General features: G+C 39.7%; 1 protein-coding gene across 1 annotated transcript in view; it reads left to right on the plus strand.

Annotated features, from left to right (window-relative positions):
* Positions 1-20,171, plus strand: part of SNTG2 (syntrophin gamma 2) — a 247,329-nt gene that overhangs the window by 92,599 nt on the left and 134,559 nt on the right. The window contains exon 8 of the mRNA XM_034766904.1: positions 1,912-2,003. Coding sequence (XP_034622795.1) covers positions 1,912-2,003 — 92 coding nt within the window. The remainder of the gene's footprint in view (positions 1-1,911; positions 2,004-20,171) is intronic.

A 20,171-nucleotide genomic window follows, 5' to 3' on the forward strand; every position in this document is an offset into this window, starting at 1 on the left:
CTGCCTACCTGCCCTGTCCCCATGCCACTCCTGGAAGTGGCTGGCTGCTGGCATGCCTCTGTGGCCCCTGGGGGGAGGGAGGCAGTGGGTCTCCATGCACTGCCCCCAAGTACTGCCCGCACCTGCTAGCGCCACCTGTGCAGCTCCCATTAGCTGGTTCCCGGGCAATGGGAGTAGCGGGGACAGTGCTAGGGATGGAGGCAGCACGTGGAGCCACCTCTCATTTAGGGGCCACAGAGATATTATCCATTAAATAGTATCCATTAAAACCAGTGCGAGTGGCAACTTACCAGTGTAGAAAAGGTATTTTTGGAGTATGATCTGCACACAAACTATAGAATTTTTTTATTTTGTGAATTTAGGCAATGTATTTGATAAACTATATTTGTATGTTTCTAACTCTTCCACACAAATATTTTATAAAATAAATGAAAGCATGATTAGTTAAATAATGATCATCAGCAAACTTCCACTGTTATAAGGCATTTTAGAGTAATTTTAAATACCTGTTTTTAACAGATTTAAAGGCCTGAAGAAACTACTAAAAACCCATACATGCCCAGTAGTGTTCAAAACTTGGTATGGGGTTTATTCGGTAACTTTCCCATAGAATGTGGTTTTAGCACGTCTGGCTATATAAAAAACATTTATGAGATACAGCGACATGGCTGCTTGGAAAAATTAAATAAAGTTGAATCATTTCTTTCTTCTCTAGTTAAAATATGTGCATAAATTGTTATGGAGAAGATGAGCCTTATTGTACAGTCTATGAATGTATTTCCATTTTTGCTAAGCCCAACAAATGTGCATGGAATAGAAGCATAAAAAAGGCATATGGACATGAATGATTGTCATCCTCTGTTATGTGTTATTAAGTTAGAGACTTGATCAGCCTATTAATGAGAAATGATTTAAGAGGAATTTCAAGTGATTGCTGCAGACAGAATAATGAATTTTGGTGATAATGAATGTGGAGCTGTGAGTTTGATTTTTACATGCTTTTATCAATATATTCAGATTGCCATAGTAAATTCAATGTAAAACATACATTATTTCAATGTAAAGTTTGCACAATTAAGCACGCAAAGAAAAAAAAATGGAAGAATTAAATCTAAAAGCAAAACCTAAACCCTGTGCTCTTTGGCATTTGCATTGTAATAGTATTTAATTATGTAATCACATACTATTTCTAATATAATATATGTTATCTATAACCCAAATAGACATACATTTCTCAGATAAGTTGCCATCAAACAATATGTTTACAGACAACCTCCTAATGCATACATGCATGAGGAATAATTAGCTCAAAACTTGGCTTTTGAGCGCACAACCATGCAATATGAACATTGCAATAATGTGTTTTCTTGCATTTAATTTCCCAATTAAAATAACGAATATCTCCAATTCTCTAAAATAACAGGCATTCACCAACAAAAAATCAGATCCATTAATAAAGTTTACATGGCCACTTAATAGGCACCATTCAAGCCAAGTGCTAAGATGTATTTACAAACCAGTGCATGCATATGCCCTTAACCTGTGACTAGGGAATGTAGCTATTAATTTTAATGGGAGATGTGTGGCTAAATTCTCTATTCAGCTTTCAAAAACTCAACCTTACTGTAAAAATGCTTAATCTGACAAACTCTTAAACATGCGAGTAATCCCATTGAGCAGTCTGTATATAAAGATAACTAACTGCCTTCATCTTTCTCATCCTGTAAAGTATAGCCTATGATCAGATGCATACTGTTGCTTGTCATGCTAAAAGGCAATCACGTGTTTGTTTTTGTACGATGTCTTATTTCACCAATTCTCACACTATAATCCTTCCTCGGTTGAAATAATAATGGATTGTTTAATATTTTAAAATAGTTAAGCAATTATCTATCACCTTCTGATTTGCAGGTTCCCCTGGACCATCCAGTGATCATAGCAGTGGAGCTTCCTCACCTCTCTTTGACAGTGGTTTACATTTGAATGGAAACTCAACTAACACAGTAAGCAAATTGATTCCAGTTAGTCTGATTATAATCTGTTACCACTATCTTCCCAAACCTAATTTCAAATGGTGAATGAAAATGAATCTCTGTCAAGGGTATTATCATAAGGCCATTGGCTAACTTCTAAAAGTTTGAAACAATACTTTTTCAAGTGAACTTTCACATGTTTTATTGAATTTCATAGAAATACAGAAGTCAAAATATTCCTGCCATGCCAGAAGGCATTTCAAGATTTAATTAGTGAGAAACCAGTTTACATGCTAGGAATGAGAAAATGAAAAAGAAAAAAGGAAGGTGGGGGGGATAAGAAAATTGTATTAGTAATATGTCTACGTTGAACCAAAATGAATGCCACCTATTTTACAATCCTCAGCATGTAGTTAAAAAATGGGTGGATGTAATACCATGCAATGGTCTGTTGGATCTGCTGTTTAGAGCCTTTTTCAAGGCAGGCGATTATTCACCAAAGCTGTGGCATGTATGATAGTTTTAGCAGATAGCACCGTTGCTTCTTTAATATAAAGTGTGTGGGTACACAAAGATGATAGGCAGTGGTCTCAGCACACTAGCTGCCTTATCATTGTCAAGTATTTTATAGGTATCATAGCCCTTCAGAGGCAGGTACCATTTATGTTTCTACAATGCCTAACAAAATGAGGACCTGTTCCTGATGGAGGCTATGGGATAAATAATATCAGATACTAGAAAGCTATTGTACCAAGTATCTGAAAGAGACCTTAGCCTCTCCAGATTCTAGACATCTCTACGCTACTTCCTTCACCCTCCATGTGTGGTTTTTATGCTATGGTTCCCAGATAACATAGTGATGAGCTCCAGTATAAATGACCAGATAAAAAGTCTAGTGCATGGCTGAGGACTAAGTACATTGGATACTATTTTGCTATATGGTTTGCCCTTTTACTGTGCATTTTGGGAATACTCCTCCTTTTTGGGTGATTACTATGTGATGTATTACTGGTCTTGGTTTACCCCATATGCTGATTTTTACTTATTGTATAAAATTAAAAATAAATTATTGGAGTTATATGGACCCATAACAAAGAAAATCAGAGTTTGTTTCTGAGATGGAACACTGAAGATTGTGGGCAAAGCTCAAAATCCTGTAGCGAGAGAGAGAAAGAAGAGGTGAATATCTAAAACAGTTTAGCTTTTAAATATCCTTGAACCAGATCCCTCTGAAGTTTTACAGTCTCACAAGAAGAGCCACCGTATGCACACAAGAAACTATGGAAAGAAGTCAAAGCAGAGCAAAGTGCTGCATGGTATATACTTGGCCCAACAGAAAAGTCACAACCTTCTTTCATAGGAAAATGTTTGAAAAGGTTGCCCATTACTCCATGAAAAAGGAGATGAAAAGGCAAGATTTCAAATGTTCTGTAAAGAAAGTGGTCTTAGCTTCTGAGATGGCCCACTAAAAGAAGCAGAGATACTTCATCAAAGTAAACTGTGATCAAAACAGGCCAGCGAAGAGGTCATGAAAATGTCAGTTGCAAACTAAAGCGTTTTTCTATTTTTTTAATAAATGTCATTTATACAGTTAAAAAAAAAAAAAGACCAGGACTATTGTTTTTCATGAATTGCTCTCTTCTAAAAGTGGCCCAATTTGCTGTTATAGTTTGTAATGATTCTCAAAACCCTTTAATGGAACTCCTGGACAGAGGAGATCAGATTGAGCCCAAGAATGCTTGTTATTTTTCTTATTCTATTGCAGTAGCACTTAGAGGCCCCGTCTAAGATCAGTTCCCTACTGTACCAGGCATTATACAAACATGCAGATAGTCAGAGAGAAGTCCTGCCCCAAAAAGCAATCTAAAAAGACAAGACAGACAAGAGATAGGAGAGGGGAATTATTATGTCCCTTTTACAAATCTGATTGTCTATCTTGGGTACTTATATGGTGCCCTTCACCATAGTTTGATTGCCATTCAGTCTAGTACCTTACCCGCAAGACCATGCTTTCAAGTGTGCTCACATCAGAAATACACATGCTTGTCAATAAACTGTTTCCTTAGCAATGAGTCCCATTAAATAAAAATATCTACATACTCACTGGAACTATGTGAAAGAAAGAGAAAAGTACCTTTTAGAACTGTTTGTGCCTTCTTTTTACATCTTCTGCATGGTGCTTAGATTCTGTGATGAACGGTAGGCTGCTTGGTAATGATTAGTGATCTGTATTCCCCAGTATAGTTGGGATGGTGTGTTAGACTATCAGAGGGAAACAGAAGTCCCTATGCACTCACATGTAGACCCAGTCACAAGACCAGTGAATACAAGCCAATAGTGTGAATAGCTTGCTCCGTTGTTGGGTAGTTAGACCATCACAGGGGTATTCCCCTACATGGCCTTGCTGGTCCACTGGGAAAATCAGTTTGATGCAAAAGCATGAATTAATATCTTGTCAGTGTAAAAAGGACACCATTGTGCAATATGGTTGTTGAGGCCAGACAAATCACGAGGGTGGGGGCTTTCAGAAAACTCAGATTCCTTGAAATAGGGGGAACAGACTGGTTGTTATCCAGGAAACAAGCTGAGTTCAGGCTGGGTCCCAAGAGCCCATTTTTTTGGCTTCCTAAAAGAATGTAACTTGGTTCTGTTCTGTTCTCTTGTATTTTAAGAGGGAATCCTATGTCATTTAGCTTGTGGTGAAGCATAAGATGACATGAGACTAAATATGCTGAGATAAGAGCCTCTTTTTATCTCTAATGCTTTATTCCAACTGTTACATAAAAATACTGTGTTTTAAGAAGGCTGTTGATCACTAAATCACAGTTCACAGGTTCACAAAAGGAGGAAATGCAGGAGCCCAAAACTCAGTTGGACCTGAAGGGTGATAAGTGCTTGGTACACACAGGATACTGTAATTAGATCCCAGTGGAAGAATCACATGATTCTACCCCAAGTCAGTTAAGGGCAAGAGACCTAAGACCTGAGCTAGGTGCTCTTGGAGACACTAATAAAGGGGCAGATCTGCAGCCAGCCTGCAACCATGACAGATACTATAGTGACAGGTGCTTTAGAAATGTGTGTAAGCTAGATAGGTGGGTTAGCTGGGGAATGTTTAGGCTGCAAGTAGCCAGACCAGTGAGTAGCATATCCCACTTCTATCCACTCTCTACAATATATAGTTCTGTTTTTGAACATTTAGATATTGACTGTCATTTCCAGTTGAACAGACCATTTTTTTCTCTTATTGTCTAGTGAACTCTGAAGTTTGAGTTTATTCTGCATATCTGTTTCCTGCTGCTTTTTTTTTTTTTAATTTCCCTTTGAAGTTTCAAGATTTCAGATGAGTGCCCTGGCTATGAAAGTAACTTACCTAGTGATATCTGGTAGAATCAACCACCACTCCACATCTGAAAACCTAGGATTCCATCATCAGGATGAAAACATATGGTTATGAACTGGATGAATCCTTGTTATGAGTTGAGTTAAAAACCCCATTGAGGTTGATAGGTGTGAACTCACCCTTCAGATAACATAGGTGAGGGCTTATGCTTACAGTTAAGATAAAAAGGTGAGTGTGAACGTGCCCAGGAGCTTTTGGCTGAGTATTGTTTTGCATAGAAAAATCGGGGGGAGGGAGGGTGTGTGAAAAAAGCTGGGATAGAGCTTTTGGATCTGATGTTCACTAAAGAGCTTTAGGATTTATAAGCTAAGAAACTGCTCCTCCGCTCATGGTAATGTACAGGACATTGTACGTTACTTGTAAATAAACAAGATTGCAGAAAATACCAGACTTCATCAATTTCTATTTCCAACTGGAACATCTCCAGGGCCCTGAATTTTGACTAACTGCTTGGGACAAAAAAAAGGGGCAACCCTATTAAGAGTTTATTTCTTGAATCTCTAGCTGATTTCCAATTCATGCTGTTTCATTTAGAAATGTATGAGCATAAAATGTGACAAATACTAAGTATAGCTACCTTGTTTAGTACTGGCTATGCTCGTGAAAGTAGTCATCATTATCTCAGTCTTCCATTGGGAATGCTGAGGAGAAAAGGGACAAGTCACAATAGATGAGCCCTGCCAGGCGCATTTCAATATTTCAGATGGCAGCTGCTGCAGCAGCAGTCACGGCTTAACTGCACTAGGTGTCAAAAGAAAACAAACAGTACAACTGTGTTTCCCTTTTTCTGTTGTAATGAAATGTGAGAGAGGAGAGGTGTCATCTTCTGTACTTGCCTTAGAAAAGCAAAGCTCTCTTTTTTAATACCGCTGTGGTAAGGTTACATTTCTGAGAAAATAATTTGAGAAGGTGGGGGCGGGGAACAAAAAAAAACCACCTATAAAATGACCTTTTCCATTATTCTACCAGGGTAGATTTGTTCCCTTCACTATATTTTTAATTTCCTTACCCAATCTGTTTAAATAACTCAAGTAATGGAGATTTCACGACTGCCTCTGAAATTATTTTATATTCTAGTTATTCTCAGTGTTAGAAAGTGTTTTATAATGAGTAAGATTGCATGTAGAATCTCTAGGTTGGGATTTTCAAAAGTGTGATACCTGGGTCTAATTCACTGAGTTAATGGGAGTTTTACTATTGACTTTAGTGGGAGCAGAGCTAGGCATGTTTGAAAGTCCTACCCCACTAATATTTTAAATATCTGGCTCACCGTTGCCACTTTTAATACTTCAACCAACCTTGTTTGTGCTCATTTTATGAAGTTAGGCCTGATTGAGCAGGTGAGTAATCCAGTCTCTATTCTGCAAAGAAATTAAATGCTCACTTATGTTCCACTGAAGTTAAAGTTAAGTACATGCGAGTTTTCTTGAATCAGGGCCTTAGACAACAACCTTCTGAAAGTGTAAATACTGCATAGATAAAAGAAACAAAAAAAATTATAAAGAAGTGCAACGTGAACGAACATTAACTAGCATTTACTGACCATGGACATCTAATGCCAGCCAAAGCAATATCCATTGAAAAACTGAAGATAATATAATGATTCATGATCAGGGTGGAAGGCTTCAGTTTTACAAATAAGAGTTAGCTCAAACCCATATTATATATCATCGGGGGGGGGGGGGGGGAGAACTACCTGCTCTGGGCAGGTGTATCCAATAAGGGCGCCTGCTCAGGGATACAAGTGAAGGCCAACAGCTGATCTAGAGGAGGGGAAATTATTCCCCAAACTGTGGTGAAGGTGGAAGAGCTACAACCTCAGAACCATCTGCTGTGTGCAAAAGGGTTTCTGAGAAGGGGGTTGGTGTCCCCAAACAAAGTCACTACTCTACATCTCCTCTGTCCCAAGGAGATATAGCGAGCCAATGGGGTTCAATGAAATATGGTCCACATTTTAGGCCAAACTCCATAATGCTTATATCATCCACAGATTTTCCACCTGAAATGTACTAACCCTAAATGAGGTCATTACCAGGTTTCGCTAGTCCAAGAGCTGAAATGATACAACATTGCAGTTGCTGGAATAGCCAGGGTGAGACTCATAAATAAAGGCCAACATTTTGTGGTGAATGCAAGTCTACTGTATTCTGGAGCAACCAGGCATATAAACAAGATGGCACTCATCCTCCAACCACTTTTTAATAAATCACTCAACTTGGGACCCTATCATTGACTGCTATACACCAGAGGCATTGCTATGGGCTGCTGTCCATCACTGTAGTCTACGCCCCCACTGAAGAAGCTACAGATGCTATTAAAGATTAATTCTATCAGCATCTGGCAGCAATGATGCCATCTATTCTGCTGTACACGCAACTTGCTGTACTTGGAGACATCATGATGTACCTCGTCATCCCAGAAATGGCTTCAGAGCTATTCTCAGGCCATTTTGCTCCAGAGCAATAAATGACAACTCTGAGATTACTGTCCTTTTGTGCTTCTCACAACATTACCTTTACTGGCAGTTTGTTCAGGCGCTTAGATATCTATCAGGAAACTTGACTATCCAACAGTGACCAGACGAGGAATGAGCTGGCCCTGCATTAGTCCAGAATTGTAGTATAGCAATGTCATACTGGGACTACAGAGGTGCAGAAGCCCCAGCAAACACTAGTCATCATCCTCTTGTGGCTAAAATGGCACTTGCTGCTCAATTTCAATTAAGTTTGAGGCACAACACATATATAAAAATTCAGCACTTGCTAGCACAATGTCACAGTGAAAAACAAATGTGATGCACTAGGTACTCTTCTGGTTGATGTAGAATTAACCTAAATGGCCACAAGAACAGACCATTTCTCCAGATAATTTTGAATTTTAATCCTATTCTCCAAAACATCTGCAACCCCGAAACGCAGTCCCTGACCCTGAAACTTGTGTAGCTGCATCTATGTTGGAAGAGGTTCACTCTGCCATAAAGAAACTGAAGCAGGCATGCTACTAGACCCAACAGTAGGGAGAGGGATAGCTCAGTGGTTTGAGCATTGGCCTGCTAAACCCAGGGTTGTGAGTTCAATCCTGGAGGGGACCAGTTAGGGATCTGGAGCAAAATTGGTACTTGGTCCTGCTAATGAAGAAAGAGTGCTGCACTTGATGACCTCTCAGGGTCCCTTCCAGTTCTATGAGATAGGTAAAACACCTGAACTTCTCAGAAGTGCAATAGAGCCATGTGTGTAGTATTACTCTAACTTTTTTTCTGGGCCTGGACTACTGGGAAGGTACCAGCAGAGTGGAAGGAAGGGACCATTGTCTCACCCTATAAGTGCACTGGATATGGTAGCTAAAGACCAATAACTCTGCTCCCTGCCCCTAGAGAAGTCTTCACATATGTCCTACTCACCTGACTCGTGTCTTCTTGTGAAACAATGTCTCCCAGAACACTTGGACTTCACTGCTGGGCAATCTACAATGGACACTATACTTGCTCTCGCATTTACCTGAGATCCATCATGAATTTAACCAGATAGATCTAAAGGCAGTCTTAGATTTTATTGATAGAGCTGCCTTGTGAAAGGCCATACAAGAGGCATCTGTGTTCACAATATCCTCCTGAGGCTAATTCTAGATCTACATAATAGTTCAGGGAAGCCATAGGTCTGGGAGATTTTAGACTAGATCTTGGATAAAGCAGGGATGTGTCTTGGCCCCAGCCTTGTGGTGTTGCACAGTGAATAAGCTCCTTGAATATATTTCAGCAAATATCGGTATAACTGTGGGCTTGTCTTCTTTTACCAACCTGTATTATGCAAATAATGTTGACCTCTTTGGGCAGGACACAGTTTCAAAGATGCACTGGAGAGCTTCCAGCACAAAGCAGCTGCCCTTGGGCTAAGGATTTTATTTGGCAAAAACAAAAATCCAGAAGTTGGTGCAAGACATGTGTGCTTCCAGCCAAACTGTAAATAGAAGATGACTTCATCTATCTGGGCAGAAAATTGTCATCAAATGGGCAGTCAGCCAACTATCCTAAAGAGAATTGTTTTAGCAGCCTTAGTCACGAAGGACCTAGCATAGGGTCTGGAGCCAAAAGAAGATGGAACTATATATGTTGGGTTCCCCCACTCGGTCCCCCAAAAATGTAATTTGACTCCAAATTCACTCAAGTTCCTTTATTTGGCACATTAGTAAAGCTACACTGAGTTGATCAGACTCAAATGCAGTGGGTGGATTCAATGAACATCACAGATACAAAGTCATGCAACAAAACTTTTCCTTATATATATTTCTAACAACACTAGTTCCTAACTATACACTTCATAGACAAGCTGGTTACTTTACAGGAACCAATCCCTGTACAGCATGCTCTATCCGTGCATAATCTGACCTTTACCTTATTTTACATTTAGGCTTGTTTAATAATACCAGGATGTTCTTGCTGCTCTTAGCTAGCCATCCTGACTCCAGCATACTGCTTGTTATGTCAACTTAATCTTCCATTCAGCTTTCTACTCAAGGCACTAAGAAATGAGGCAAGTTACTTATGTCAAGCCAGGCCTACAATATACAAAAGTACAGATTTATAAAACCTGCATACTTACATTTGCATACATACTCTCATATGGATCTGAAATGCGAACGTTGCTTAAAGAAAACATCCAACATGGGAGAATTCTATATTTGACATCATGTGACAGAAAGAGGAACTGATCACAGAATTAAAAATGAACAGTAACTTAGGGTCAAACGATCATGACTTGATCACATTTATAATATCCAAACAGAATAAAGTCTCATCCAGTGAATCCTAACAATGGACTTTGATTTGTTACTAGATGGAAATGTTAGAATTATCAACAATCATGCAGAAAAGGCAGAAGTATTCAATAAATGTTTCTGTTCTGTTTTGGGGGGAAAGTTGAAGATGTAAGAACATATAAGATCACTTTCCATCCCACTAGTATCTCAGGGGGATGTTGAACAGCTACTACAATTAGACATTTTACAATTAGCATGTCTGGATAACGTGCATCAATGAGTTTTAAAAGAGCTGGTCAAGGAACTTGCTGCACCATTAATGTTGCTTTTCATTAAATTTTAGTACACCAGGGAAGTTTCAGAAGAGTGGAAGAAAGCTAATGTTGAGCCAATATTTTAAAAGGGTAAATAGATGAAGTGGGTAATTATAATCCTGTCAGTCGGACATCGATCCCAGGCAAGATAAATGGAGCTGCTGATATGGGACTCAGTTAAAAAAAATTAAAGGAGGGGAATATATTTAATACTAATCAATGTGGATTTATGGAAAATAGATATTTTTTGGATGAGATTACACATTTGGTTGATAAAAGTAAGGTTGATGTAATACACTTAGACTTCTGTTAGGCAGTTGACTTGGTACCACATGACATTTTGATAAAAGAAAGATATAAAATTAACATGGTACACTATAATGGAATAAAAGCTGGCTAACTGATAAGTCTCAAATAATTGTAAATGGGGAATCAATGAAGGGTCCCACAGGAGTTGGTTCTTGACCCTGTGCTATTTAACATTATTTATTAACTGAAAGAAAACATGAAATCATCACTGATAAAGTTTGCAGATCACACAAAATATTGGGAGGGTGGTAAATAATGAAGAGGACAGATCACTAATACAGAGGAATTTGGATCACTTGGTAAAATGGGAGCAAGTAAACAATATGTATTTTAACATGGGTAAATGTATACATCTAGGAACAAAGATTGTAGGCCATACTTAGAACATGTGGGAACTCTACCTGGAACCAGTGACTCTCAAAAAGATTTTGGGGTTGTGGTGGACAATCAGCTGAACATGAGCTCCCATTGTGAAGCTTTCGCCAAAAAGATTAATGCAATCCTTAGATAGGTAAATAGGAGAATCTCAAATAGCAGTAGAGAGGTTATTTTACCTCTGTATTTGGCACTGGTGCAGCCACTTCTGCCAATGATTCTCCAGCTTGGATGTTTATGGTAAAAATGAACTATAAATAAATAAATAAATACATTTAGCAGAAATTCACTGAAAGTTAAAGAACTCTGGAGGTTATAACATTCCATTATTATCTGATCCAGGACCATTAGAAACTTTTTACAAGTATATACTTGGTTAACTTTTTAAATTTTAAAATGTGGCTTAACAAATAATTTATTTGTAAAAAGTATGTTATTTGCAGAAGATGATGGAAGACTGAGGTCAACCCCTTCTGTATTGAACACACAAATTGGCTTTTGCGTGAAGTGATTTTCATTAGTTACTTTAATCAAGGCCTTCAAAATCCACAGTAGATAGGAAAGACATTCTTCCAGACATGCTACATATCCATAGGCCTGATTCAGGAAAGCACTTAAGTATGTGTTTAAGTCCCATTGACTTCAAAACTGAGCACACACTTAAGGCTTTCCTAGATAGGCCGCAATTCAGACAGGCATCTGTGTCATTCTACAGGAGTGGTTATAAAAATATCCCCAAATCATTCTAAGACCTTGTCTACACTTCCGGCAGCATGTGGAGAGTACATGTAGCTACACGTTGCAGTGAAAGGCAGGTTGTATCTACACTCACTGTAGTGTGTAGCCACATGTGGCAGTGAAAGGCTCCAGCAAGGGGAGGCAATGGAGAACTGCACGAGCCTTCCCCAGCTGCATCTCCTGCTGCCAGAGCTATTCCCCACTGCTGGAGTATTTTACTGTGGCATGGAAAGGCTCCAGCAGCAGATAGGTTAACAATTCCTGTGCAGATATGGGGGGCACTGGTTCAGCCTCTAGAGAGCCATGTAGGTTATATACCCAAGGGTTTAGGAATTAGGGCATTATACCTACTCTATGCACCTAAGCAGTGCTGCACTGTCTACACTGCTATTTATACCCATGCTAGCAGAGCATGCACTGTCAGTAGGCCTCATGCCACCTTAAGCGTAGATGTACTGTGGTTCTAAGTGACATACAGCAAATGTGAAACAACAATACTAAGCCATTCCTACTGTACATACATTATCTCAAGACTAGCTAACCTTGCCATCACATATTTAATAAAGACTAAATGCCATACATAGCCAAAAGGACTTCCTCATTCCCCTCCTCCCTCCCCCCCACAACATCAAAAAACAGCTCTTGCTGGTCCCACACACCACCACAGGGGTGGGTATGCCAAATGGGGGTGACCACCATTTGTTTGAAAATTTGGAAACAGAAAGGAAAGACATTTTCTAAAATGTGAAAGTGAGGCTGTGGCACCTCCCTCAGTACAGAAATCACAATCAGGAATGAGGATGCTGAAGGAGTCTGGAACCCCTGCCCTGCTCCAGCAACCTTTAGCACCACCTGCTGAGCAGGAGGCCACTTTATTGTTTAGTACTGTCTGAGTTCTGAGCTCTCTTCTTTCTCCCCTCCATCTCTCTCAATAAAGCAGGTAAGAACCAACAGTGGCATCACAACAACAGACCATTTATTCCAAGAAAATGGATGTCTGATGCCATTGACATCTCCCCTTTTGGACTTAACCCGAATTCTTATTTATTTACTTATTTATTATTTCAGTTTCCATTGTTGTGTTACCACCATATATCCAAACATCCCCCTCTGCCCTTCCCCGGCTCCAGGAACATATTGCTCCAGCTCCACCCATGCCCAGGACTCAAGTAGTTTAAAGTTCCCAAAGGTATCTGACATTCACTCATCAAGAAATTCTGGATCCACAAATTGTGATTCCAACCCCTTCCTGGTTTGTGAAAAAGCCATGAACAATTGGTGCCACTCATGACTGAAATAGCCAATGCATCATTCAGACAAGGAATCTTCCCTTCCTCCTGTAAGCACTCAGTAGTCTGATCAACACTGAAGGAACTCACCTTGGATACGTTGGTTCTAACTAATTACTGCTCAGTCTCAAACGTCCATTTCCTGAGCAAGCTCATGCAGAAGCTAGCCAAAGGCCAATTTCAAGCTCACTTAATCGAAACTAATATTCAAAACCTAGCACAATATGGATCCAAACCAGGACATGGAACTGAAATGGCGCAAGATACGCTGATGGATGGGCTTCTCCTATCAATGGACAGAGAGTAGATATCCATTCTAATCCTTCTAGACTTCTCTGTGGTATTCAACACTGTTGACTATCCTGCTGCCTCATCTATGAGAGATGGCAGGGTTCCAGAGTAATGAGCTAAAATGGTCTGATTCCTTCCTGCAGGGATGCTTTAAATGAGTAGTGTTGGGAAATTACACCTCCGCCACTAGACCCTGCACTTGTGGAGTTCTGCAAGGATCAATTCTTTCTCCAGTCCTGTTCAACATCTGCATGCAGCCACTACATGAACTGGTTGGACTTAAGTACTAGCAATATGCAGATGGTACACAGTTCTACTTATCCTTCACCACATACGACTATACCACTACCAACAAGATGGCCCAATCCTTGGATCAGAGAAGCTCATGGATGAAGAACAGCTGGTTGAAACTGAACTTGAGAAAGAGGAAAGCATTTTGAAGAGTTTTCAGCCATGGTACAATCACCCTGGGTTGAAGGCACACGCCAACAATTGATCAATGCAGTCTGATCTAGGAGTATTCTTGGATTCTTTGGTGACACTGAGCTCTCACATAATATCTGGAAGTAATGCTTTATGTTGGCAAGAAGACTGCCCCATCCTGGTGGACGATGACCTGCCCTCAGTTATGTCTTCACCACTTGGCTGGATTACAACAATGCAGTATATCTGGGCATGAAGCCTTCTACACTTATAAAAAGAAGGGGAGTACTTGTGGCACCTTAGAGACTAACAAAATTTGAGCATAAGCATAAATTTGTCTAAGATGCCACAAGTAGTCCTCTTCTTTTTGAGGATACAGACTAACACGGCTGATACTCTGAATTCTGCACTTATGAAACTCCAACTGGTATGGAACTCAACAGCACATCTCAGTAACATGGGGTAATATGAGCACATGAAACCTGTCCTGTGCTCTCTACACTAGCTTCCTATAGAACACCGAACCAAGTTCAAGGTCTTAACCCTTATTTTAAAGTCACTCCATGGCTTAGCTAAAAGATTGCCTAACTCTCTGGGAAGTCCAGGGTTGACAGCTTTGCTCTTCTGGCACAATAAACACACACTCTACAATAAGGGTAAAGTTGGTCTGTGTCGAAAATAGAACTTTACAAGGGCCAGTCTGTCACTATGGAATGAACTCCCTTATGAATCAAGGACCATCATGAACTTGACCACTTCTTTTCCTTTGACCTTACCTTTCTAGCAAACACATACCTGTGTGTCTGTGTATGTATACACACACACGGTGCTGTCAAGGCTGCTTCCCCACTCTGAACTTTAGGGTACAAATGTAGGGGCCTGCATGAAAACTTCTAAGCTTAACTACCAGCTTAGATCTGATCCGCTGCCACCACTCTCGATGCTAATTCCCTTCCCTGGGTAGCCTTGAGAAACTCTTCTCCAATTCCCTGGTGAATACAGATCCAAACCCCTTGGATCTTAAAGCAAGGAGAAATTAACCATCCCCCCTCCTTCCTCCCACCAACTCCTGGTGGATCAAGATCCAACCCCCTTAGATCTAAACACAAGGAAAAATCAATCAGGTTCTTAAAAAGAACGCTTTTAATTAAAGAAAAAGGTAAAAATCATCTCTGTAAAATCAGGATGGAAAATAACTTTACAGGGTAATCAAACTTAAAGAGGCCAGAGGAATCCCCTCTAGCCTTAGGTTCAAAATTACAGCAAACAGAGGTAAAGACCCTAGTAAAAGGTACATTTACAAGTTGAGAAAACAAAGGTAAACTAATACGCTGTGCCTGGCTGTTTACTTACAAGTCTGAAATATGAGAGACTTGTTCAGAAAGATATGGAGAGCCTGGATTGATGTCTGGTCCCTCTTAGTCCCAAGAGCGAACAACCCCCCAAAACAAAGAGCACAAACAAAAGACTTCCCCCCCCAAGATTTGAAAGTATCTTGTCCCCTTATTGGTCCTTTGGGTCAGGTGTCAGCCAGGTTACCTGAGCTTCTTAACCCTTTACAGGTAAAAGGATTTTGGAGTCTCTGGCCAGGAGGGATTTTATAGTACTGTACACAGGAGAGCGGTTACCCTTCCCTTTATAGTTATGACAGGTGCTATATGCATATATGCTATATGGTGGTTGTTTTTTTTTTAAATGTCTTACAAAACAAAATACTCTACTGCAGACTTCTTCCCCTGGGGTGAGGATTAGCAAACAAATAACATGTGACAGTTGATAGTCATATTGCTTAAAGCATTACTGGAAAGCACTCCACTACTATGGTGATGAGTGTAGTATAAGAACCCGTATAGAATTTGAGTAAAACTTGCATTGCTACTTTTTTCCACTTTCTTCTTAAGGGGAGAATGCAATGTAAATATTGTATTGGCCTGAAAAATGGAGGAAAGTTTCAGGAGCCAGATGGTGTATATCATCAGAATTAAGTATTAACCCCCCCCCCCCCCAAAAAAAATATTTTTGTACCATAGCAGAATAAGTGACTCCCAAATAATTAAACTTCAAAATGAGGGGAAAAAACAGTATGAAGGGACATATCAGGTCAACATGGCCTCAATTTGAATTTGAGAAAACTAAGCTTTAACTAAACCTAAGAATAAATGAATTTTTTCCATTTTTTTAAATTCCTTTACAAGCAGGTTAAAAATAAAATTCCTGTAGTGCTTGCTAAACACACATTGGCATTGTGGTACTACAGAAAAACTGGAAAGTGAAATTAAATACAAACAAATATGAAACACTAATCTATTATTATTCCATCTGAGAGAAATGCAAAATGTAATATAACAGCATAAACAGTGAAAAGTAAATACGATTTTAAGTCTTTCAGCTTAAGTTATCTAAAGTGGGTTTTTTAATCTATAATTTGTAACTTGTGCCTTCATAAATAATTTTCGTCATGTAAAATTATTCAATTCCATATAGTTTTAAAATATACATATATACTACTTAATGAATGCAAGTCAGGAACAGTTACGACCAGGCATTATAGAACACAGTCATTTCAATGCATTCTAGAAAAAACACCCCAACAATTCATTTTAGCACTAAATTGTGAGGGATATCTGAGAGAAATTGAGTTGAACATTCAGTTAAAGACACTCAGTGAGATGTCTTCTTTTACAAGTACGTTTTGCCAAGGTTAACTATACATGTTTAATGATAAAATAGTTATATACGATATGCACTTTCCCCCTTAAAAATATTGTTTATGTTTCTGATGTAAATCAGTTCAGCAGATCTTCAGCCAATACAGGGCTTGATCTTATAGCTCTTAAGAAGGCAAAACTCCAATGGATTTATATAAATTGGTGGGGAGGGAGGGAGATAAGAGAAAAATCACAAAAACCTCTTAGGACTCAATTCAAGAAAGCAAATTTGTTCTTAAGAACATGCATATAGCTAAGCATGAATGTAAGTGCTTTCATAAATAAGGAGAGACAAGAACAGGCTTAAGTGCTTCTTTTTAAATCAAGGTCTTAAGGAACGCATCAGAAGAATGAATTCGGATTAACTTCCATGAGAGTGGTGGCTAATTAGATTTGGATTCCAAATTCCAAACAAATTAAAAAAACAAGCAAACAACAACAAAAGACAATGCCTTCTGAGTCTCTAATGAACACTTATAAATAATTTGCATAATATATTTTAAAAATGAAAGATATGCTAATTAGTGCTGCATCCCCACTCCCAGCTGCTCCCTTTGCTCAGCACAAGAACCATCCAGAAAATGGAAATTTTTTCCCACAAAAAAATTGAGTTTTTGGAAAAATTGTTTACCCCAAATAGGAATGAAATGTCAGAACCATTTTTCATGAGCAGGGTTTTAAAAAAAAAAAAAATCAATTTCAGGAGAATCTACATGGATTTTTTTTGCTTCCCAGCTGCCCTGCCCCTCAAATGAAATTGACTCAAAGTTGTGAAATTGTCAAGTGAGGGAGGCTGAGAGCCAGGCAGGCAGAGAATCAGCATCAGCATCCCCCCTGGAAAGCTTTGGTCAATTTTACTAGAGCTTTCCTGTCCAGGTGCTGATGAGAAAGCAAACCCACCTGCTCAGCTTCTCCCCCATCTCTGGGGCCCGAGTAGAAAGCCCAGGTATTCAGGTCCTAAAGCTGGAGGATAAGCTAAAAGACTGAGTGCCCAGGATCTCTGCCGCTCCAGCCCCAAAGCTGGAGGCAGATTCAGGTAGCTCAGCCTGAGCAGCCTTCCAGGAAAGCTTTTATCAATTTATAGAAGGAAAAACTTTAGCAAGGCTGAAATTTTCTGACAATGTATTCGATGGGCTCTACTAGAAATATTCTACCTCCCTTCACAATTACTTACACCTGTCAGTGGGACAATTTTTCTAGAGGATTTCAACCTGGTTTATAAATTCATTAAATTACAAAGAGATTTAGACACTGTTTTGAATATCTGGCCCATAATTTCCAAAAAATTTAGAACTTTTAAAGGCAAGTTAGTGGGGGTTACATCCTGCTCATATTAAGTCAAATGTCAAAAATCCCATTGACTTTACTGGGGACAGATTGAAACCAGAATGTTCAAAGACAAAAGTGCACCCTGTCCCCCTACAACAAATCTGTAACTTTATTGGGCATTGAAATAATTTAATTTAGAAGATTCAAAGTGGAGGAAATGATTGTATCTTTGTAGATTTCTCTCTTCTCAGCTAGTTTATTTAACAAGAAAACCTTTATGAATCAAGCCAAACAGGCCCTGAAAGTTACTGTGCATTTAAGATAACAAAAAGTCACTGTGTACTTAACATACCAGAGATCCATTTTAACATGTAATCCACACTCTTAGAATTAGCAGAATCTGGACTCCCTTCTGTTCTCACATCCTTGACATACAGACTGTTTTCAAAAGATTTTATATTACCATTTTGCCCTTTATTTTATTTAAGTATCTTTCTGATTATGTTCTTATGACCTTCTGAAGTTAGTTGGAGCCATGTAGTTTTACCATTCATGTCAGATAGCTCCAAAATCAAATACTTTATTGATCACAAGAAACAGTATCTTGGAGAGTCAAAGATGTCTTGTAAGCGCTTCAGTGCTAGTTGTGATCAGCATTGAAAGTTTATAGTAATTGAGACATTTAGAGAATTCCAGGAAAGAAGACCCGAGTCTGTACAATTACCTGTTTTGGGGAAGTCAGCTTAGATGGAGAAGTTAGCTTGATGTCTCTTGCTTTTCAGCTGTTTGTAAATAACTCAGGAAATAAATTCCAGTCAGATAATAAATTTAATATAACATTTAACCCATAAATTACAAGGTAACTTAGCACTAACAGAACAATGTGAGATGAATTTATTACATTTATTTTAAAAAAATGTTGACACCTGGATTCTGGCCCTGGAAAGGTGGCAGAAGGCTTGGAAATGTCCTATTGGGGAGGTAAGATGACGACAATGAACCATGTTCTTGATTTTCTTTAGTATTAGTCTTTCCTCTTTCTTCTAGTTTCTCTGCTTTGGTTTCTCTATATTTTCTCCTGGAAGTGGAGCTCTATGGTATGGCACTGACAGATTGGAGTATCTCGTGTAAGAATGTTCTCTCTTGAAACAACAAATGCTGCTTGAAATGAAATAAAATAGCTATTTATTGAAAATGATGAAATAATGAGAAAGGATTAAATCCTATCCCCATTACTCAGCATAATTATTAGGCTGCATGGCTGGGAAAAGCTGTAGTGCTGTGGGGAAAGGAGAGATCTAATTTCCCTTCCTTGCACCCACTTTAAGCCACTATTCATGACTAAGGCTACATTTTAGTCACAGGTATTTTTAGTAAAAGTCATGGACAGGTCCCAGGCCATAAACAAAAATTCACAGGCCCCTGAGCTGTCCATGACTTCTACTAAAAATACTCACCTTGACTAAAACTTGGGCGGGGGGTGGTCTGGAGACACTATGGGTGCTGGGTGAGGTGGCCCAGGCCCCCTGTGGGGGCTGAGCAGCTGTCAGGGGCTTCCTACCTGGCTCCACATCCCTCCAGCTCCTAGGCGGCGGAGGGGCCAGTTCAGGGTTTCCGCTACTCCTGCCACAAGCGCCAGCTGCAGCACATCCCCCCGGCCTCTCCACCACTTAGGAGCTGCAGGGAGCCAAGCCAGGGAGCCTCCCACCCTGAGGTAAGCACCCCCCACACCTCCACCCCCCTACCCCTAGCCCCGAGCCCCCTCCCACACATCCAAACTGCTGCTGCAGAAGTCACGGAGGTCATGGAAAGACATGGAATCTGACCTCCATGACAGTCTTGCAGCCTTACTCATAACTGTTACTGCAGTCCAGGACTTCAGCAGGTGTTGCAGCTGGTGGAGTCCATTACCATGGGAGAGAAATGGTTGATGGATCCTTCAGTAATGGATCCACTGATGCTGCCCCTCCTCTAGTTGCCTCACCATGAAAAATCCCATCTGCAAGGTACAGGGAACTCCTGTGGAGTTGTGATCTTAGGCATGCATGTATTGTGGATCCCTAATGCAATCTTCCCACATCATTTCCCGCACCTCTCAACCTGGTATTGTGAAACCTCTGCTACATCCATGGCCCACTAGGCGGTGGACATCCACCCTATGTCTCTTATAAGTAATAGGCCTCATTGTGGAACCCTTTACTCCTTTTGGTGAGCTCTTACTAGTGCAGGAAGCCTCATTAAGGTTATTGACATTAGTTATGCTAATGAGGGCGCTACATTCAGACCCACTGTAGGAATGCATACTTTATATAGAGAACAGGTGT

Source organism: Trachemys scripta, chromosome 3, assembly GCF_013100865.1.
Source record: "Trachemys scripta elegans isolate TJP31775 chromosome 3, CAS_Tse_1.0, whole genome shotgun sequence".
In the NCBI taxonomy this organism is placed as follows: domain Eukaryota; kingdom Metazoa; phylum Chordata; order Testudines; family Emydidae; genus Trachemys; species Trachemys scripta.